The following is a 6,145-nucleotide window of genomic DNA, read 5'->3' as shown; positions in this document are numbered from 1 at the left end:
TATAATTTAATAATAAAAACTTAATGCAAAAAATAATGCTTATTATATTATAGTTAAACAGCTAAATATGTTTAATTACTTCATGCATTTACAGCCTTGTGGTTTATTAATATATTTTTTCATATTTATGTTTCTTTGTCTTCCTGTCCGTCTCTCTCTCCCCTCTCTGTCTCTCTCCCCCTCTCCTTGTCTCTCTCTCTCCCCCCCCCTCTCTCTCCCCCTGTCTCTCTCTCTCTCTCTCCCCCTGTCTCTCCCCCCCCTCTCTGGTCTCCCTCCTCTGCCCGCCACACCCTCTGTCTTGTCTCTCCCCCCCTCTCTGTCTCTCGCCCCTCTCTTGTCTTCTCTCTCCCCCCCCCTCTCCACCCTCCCCCTCTCTCTGCTCCTCATCCCCCTGTCTCTCCCCCCCTCTCTGTCCCCCCCCCCTCTGTCTTTCTCTCTCCCCCCTGTCTCTCTCTCTCACCCTCTCTCCCCCTGTCTCTCTCTCTAGCATGATGTGTTTGTCTAATGTTGTGAATTAGATGAGGACCAGATCACATTTTATGGCAAATTACTGATAATTATGTAATTATGACATAACCAGTTTATTACAAACAGTTTACATACTTTTTTCTTGCCACTGTATATGAATAATTAAAATAAAGACAATTTATAAAAAAAATCATGATTATGATGTCTGCTTTTTAAAAAGATTGTAATGAACTAAAACAGTGTGATAAACTGTTAATATTCTGTAAAAGCTGTAGCACAAACCGGGTGTGATGCAATTGGAGTCGAATCGGGCTTCTGTGGGTAAAACCTCTCCTTTCTCCAGAGCCTTCTTTATTTTATCTTCTGCTTCTTTTGCTGATCTGAAAGAAAAGACAGCAACAACTGACCTTAAGTAACCTACAGTAAAGTGTGGTTCGGGACGTAGCCCAGTGGAAACGTTCCATATACGAGTATTACTTTGGAACATAATCTATATAAACTATCACTAATTTAATCACCATCCCAACGAGCTCGTTAATCCAGAACACCAAGCAGCTTCCTGTTAGATAACGGATGTAGAACGTACCTGAACCTTCTGCCACGCTGCTGGTTCATTTTGGCCCTGGGTGCGACACCATCCACAGCCATGAAAAAAACCTTCCTGGGCTTGATGATGCGAAACAGCACTTCAAGGTAGTGGAAAATATCTGCAAAAATCTTCTCCTCTGTGATACGGAAGTGCACGTCCTCATCATTAGGGTGTGAGCACTGGTGGATGATTCCATTCATATCCAGATACAAATTATCAAACTCCGGTATCTGTGGGACAAATAAAAATACTTTTATTCTGTTTTAATTTAAAAAAAAAACAAAAAAACAGACAGGGCTGGACCAGTCTCCAAAGGCCGGTCTGTAAAGAGAACAAAGTTTAAAGGTACATGCAAGATTGTATTCTGACGTGACTGAAAAGTGAAACTGGACTGATTTACATCATCCTTTAATCCATTAAAACATGTGTTTTTTTTAATTCAAAGAAATTCGACTTTCAAGGTGCCAAAATTTCTGCACACCAAAAAAGATACAAGAAAAAACCTCGAGTTAAATCCCTACTTTACAGTCTGACTATTTTGCTCCCAGGTAAATGAACACATGACTAAAACATATTTGAATATAAAAACACCTACATACGTTAAAGAAATCGATATACGTAGAATAATAAAAATACTCAAAGTTTATTATAAACTATTATACATTTATTTTCTCTCATTTAAAAAGTGCATTTGAATCGCCTCAGTTTTACAAATAAAACTTTACATAATGAATTTAATCTAATTCTATAACACAACTAGATTTAGTATTAAACAGTATGTTTACAGATATATTAAAGGTTATACAGACTACATGACCCTTATGTCCTGTCATAAGCACTGGGGTCAGCACTGTTCCCTCCCCTCGCGCTCTGTGTAGTGACCTACAGCTGTAACACACATCGCTTTGGGATTGTTCCACAATTCCTCACTATTAACTGAGTAACTAAATTAAACTAAATTAAAACTACAGAATGTTCCCACTGCGAATTGATTGCCCTTTCTGCCTTCTTTAGCTATCGTGTGTAAATACACCTGTAAACATACACAGCCCTGACTGAGGTAAAGTGTTAGCCGGATGCTAGTGCTAAAGCTAACTAGCATCATTTATAAACACAAACCTGGTGCTCCTTCACAACTTCGCTCAAACATGGATATCGCTCGGATATCCATCTATAAAATTTTGGAACCCCCATCTTTCCGGAAAAAAACAACAACAACAACAACAACAACGTAGTAATTAGTAAACAAGTTTTAAAGCGCGGACGTGAAGAGCTGCATTAACTTTGAAAGCTATGTTGGTATTGCTGTGTTTGTGCTCGCGGTTACTCTTCCGTTTGTTTTCCCACACGTATTCAGACACGTCCCGCCTTCCTTCGTTCTAATTGGTTAGTACTATGTAGTTATGCTCACGACGATTGGACGGTAGATCTAACATCCAATAGATTGCAAAGAATTTGGAAATTTATGAAAACGGGTAGGATAAAAAAACTACAAGCGATAATGGCTGTAGTCCTACCAATGATAATGTCCGTGTAGAATCTCTGACCAAATGAAACCAAAATGAGCTTAAAATATTACAGGATTTATGGTTTTATGTAAAACAAACATACATGACTTAGACTGCAATTTTTTTTATTTTCACTATCTGAAAAGAATAATACATTGATGAGCAACACCTTTATTTAAATTTTGTGCAACCGATAATTCTTTCGGGTTGAACAAGAAGCATTTCCTCAAATTTGGTTTGCGGTACCACAAATATGCAAATAAATATGCAAATATTTCCTTCAAACAGCGCTTTATTACAATTACAAGGCATATTTACAGAGCAGACTTGTTTTTAACTAAATTTAAAGAAAACAATGAATATATAATTATACAATATATAATATATTTTAAAATATTCCAAAGACAGGAAAAGGTTAATCTTTTGTGATGTTACTTCCTGTGCTTTAATTGTTTCCCGCGAGTTTTCGTGCTTTACTTTTCGCAGTTAATTTTATTGCTTTTCTTCTGGAGACACTTGTTTATGTCCTGTCTTTAAACATCTAGCAGATTAAAAACGCTTTGGATCTTTTTAATAATCTGATCTGATCTAATCTGATCCAAGTCAAACGTATCATTCAGAAGAGCGGACTTTCAGATGGTCCAGTTGTGTTTAATGAATCTTCCTCCGTCATTAGTGTTAATTATACTTGCGATAAGTGTATGTTAGTTATCTCTCTGATGGAGAAGATCTCAGCTATGAGGCTGGTCCTCAAGAGCACCAGCACCACGTCACACCACATCACACCACACATCATCACACCACACCAGCACCACGTCACACCACATCACACCACACATCATTACACCACACCAGCACCACGTCACACCACATCACACCACACATTATCACACATCATCACATCACACCACACCAGCACACATGTGTTGTGTGTGTTTATTCAGCACAGATATCATTAGCACAAAATGTGGCTATTATGGCCTGTAATTCTCCTGTACATTCTCTAATAGTATACTGTGTGTACTGATACGTATGAGCATATTGCACATGTTCATTTGCTGATTCCATTATCTGGTTGTTAATTGTACACATTGTTGTGGAAGTTCTGAGGTTTGAGAGATTTGTGTGTGTGTGTGTGTGTGTGTGTGTGTGTGTGTGTGTGTGTGTGTGTGTGTGTGTGTGTGTGTATGTCAGTCTGGGGCCGTAGTCAGTTTGTAATACTGTATAACCGTCTACTATAGTCTACTATCGAAAGTGTCACATTTACCTCTATCACTTAGTTTATTAATTTCATTAACATTTGTGTTCACATTTGTGTGTGTGTCGATGATACTGCTTCTTCTCAGTGTTGGAGAATAGGTGTTATACCAGGGTTTCTTCTGTTTTCTTCTGACTCAGACACTTTACGCATCATAGAGAGTCAGTTGGAGCTCACGGGAGAGCTTACTAGCACGTCACCGTGTGCCCTGATGCTCCCTTTTGTTCTTCTTAACAGTTGTTTGTTGCTGGTTTCACCTCTGGCTCAGGGACCGCTTACAGTGGCTAACGTGAATCCATGTCCCTCTCTCTGCAACCTTCACTGCAGTCTGCGTGCTCAAAAGTACCTGAAATGGTCCCAGCCACCGCCTGGCTCTCCAGCTTTTCCTCCTGAAATCCTTCACCATCACCCAGTAACCTGGTTTGAGATTGTGTAGATCTGTTTGCGTCACCTTGGGCAGTGCGTCCTTCACCTGCTTGTGGATTTGAGACAAAATAGAGGACAAGTTTGCACAATAACACAGCATTTCATCTTCACACTGGCTTGTGGTTAATCTGGGTGTGTGTCTAGGCTCCATTCCTGTATTTGGGGGTCTGCCAAACAGTATCTCAAACGGGCTTAAATTCACTCTCCCTCTGGTTCTTGTTCTCATGTATAATAACACGATTGGGAGGGCCTTTACCCATGATAGGCCTGTTTCATCACAGCATTTGGCCAATTTGTTTTTCAGTGCTCCATTTTCTCGCTCTACAGCCCCTTCGCTGGCAGGGTGGTATGCACAGTGTTGTCTGAGATCTATACCCAAGTACTCTTCCACTCTTCGAAGTGCTTGGTTTACAAATGGAGTTCCATTGTCACTACTGATTTTGTCAGGGATTCCCCAACGAGGGTTAATTTCAGACAGGAGTCCTTAGCTACTGCACTTGCATCCTGTTTGGAAGTGGGGAAAGCTTCCACCCACTTAGAGAACATATCCACTATCACCAGACAGTATTTTTTCCCTTTGCTGGGTGTCAGTTCAATGAAATCCATCTGTAGGGAGACTTTAGTGCCTCGGCCAGTATTGTTTGTTGCACACACTATACATTTTTCACAAAATATCTGGGAATAGTTAGCAAAGCCCTTAGTGTGCCAGTATCTACAGACACTGTTATACATCCCCCCTTTTGACGCATGGTCTTGCCCATGCGCCAATTTAGCATAGAATGGAAACAGTTTCTTTGGCAGGAATGGTTTGTCATCTTGGCCGTACCAAACCCCATCACTTACCACACCTCCTGTTTTCCGCCAAGTGGCTCTCTCTTCCGCTGTAGATTGTGACTGAAGATCTTTGAGATCAGCTGTGGGAGTACATATTTTCAACATACAAAAAGTTTCAGCATTCACAGAGTTTTTCTGTGCAGCTGATTTTGCTGCTGCATCTGCCTGGGCATTACCCTGTGAAATAGGATCAGTTCTCCCAGTGTGTGCATCACACTTACATACAGCAATGGATTTTGGAAGTAGGATTGCATCCAGGAGCTCAGAAATCAGGCCATTGTGTGTGATCGCTTTACCTGATGAAGTCAGGAAACATCTAAGTTTCCACAATGCACCAAAATCATGGAATACTCCAAATGCATACCTACTGTCAGTATAAATAGTGACAGTCTTGTCTTTTGCCAACTTGCATCCTGCTGTTAAAGCAACCAACTCGGCTGCCTGTGCAGAGAGATGCTCTGGTAGTGATTCTGCTTTAAGTGTTTCGTGTTGTGTTACTACTGCATACCCCACACAGTTGCGGCCAGTTTTCGGATCTCTGAAGGCTGATCCATCCACAAAAATTCAAGATCTGGGTCTCCTGCAAATCAGACCTAGGACTGCAAATGTCATTTACAACTGCAACACAATTGTGTGGTTCTCCATCTGCTTCTGTGGGGAGAAGAGTTGCAGGGTTTAATACAGTACAGCGTTTTCCTTTCACATTTGGCATGTCAAGCAAAATAGTGTGATATCTTAGCCACAAGACATATGTGCTGTTTTCTGTTCCAGGAGAAGACGTGACACTGCATGTGGTACTAAAAGAGTTAGATCACTGTACCCCACAATATCCCTAGAAGCATTGACTGCTTTTTCAGCTGCTGCTATTGCTCTTAATCCAATTTTGCTATTGCTACTGGATCCAATTTAGCTGAGAAATATGCTACTGGTCTTAATTTCCCCCCATGATTTTGTAGTAGCACTGATGTCATGCATCCATTTTTCTCATCCACTGTTTGCACAAATGGCTTATTTGGGTCTGGAATCCCTAATGTTGGGGTGGTTTGTTGAGCCATTTTTAAA

At 40.6% G+C, this 6,145-nt stretch overlaps 1 protein-coding gene across 2 annotated transcripts in view; it reads right to left on the bottom strand.

The window, feature by feature from the left end:
- Positions 1 to 2,381, bottom strand: part of xrn1 (5'-3' exoribonuclease 1) — an 11,779-nt gene extending 9,398 nt beyond the window's left edge. Inside the window, exons 1-3 of one of the 2 annotated variants that reach the window (XM_047806174.1) lie at positions 2,177 to 2,381; positions 1,055 to 1,287; positions 751 to 848 (exon numbers count right to left, since the gene is read on the bottom strand). In XM_047806174.1, coding sequence (XP_047662130.1) covers positions 751 to 848; positions 1,055 to 1,287; positions 2,177 to 2,251 — 406 coding nt within the window. In that variant the 5' untranslated portion in view covers positions 2,252 to 2,381. The remainder of the gene's footprint in view (positions 1 to 750; positions 849 to 1,054; positions 1,288 to 2,176) is intronic. The other variant, XM_047806173.1, reaches the window with a different exon arrangement.
- Positions 2,382 to 6,145: the final 3,764 nt, after the last annotated feature.

Source organism: Tachysurus fulvidraco, chromosome 22 (genome assembly GCF_022655615.1).
Source record: "Tachysurus fulvidraco isolate hzauxx_2018 chromosome 22, HZAU_PFXX_2.0, whole genome shotgun sequence".
Classification (NCBI taxonomy): domain Eukaryota; kingdom Metazoa; phylum Chordata; class Actinopteri; order Siluriformes; family Bagridae; genus Tachysurus; species Tachysurus fulvidraco.
This window is presented reverse-complemented; position numbering and strand designations above follow the sequence as displayed.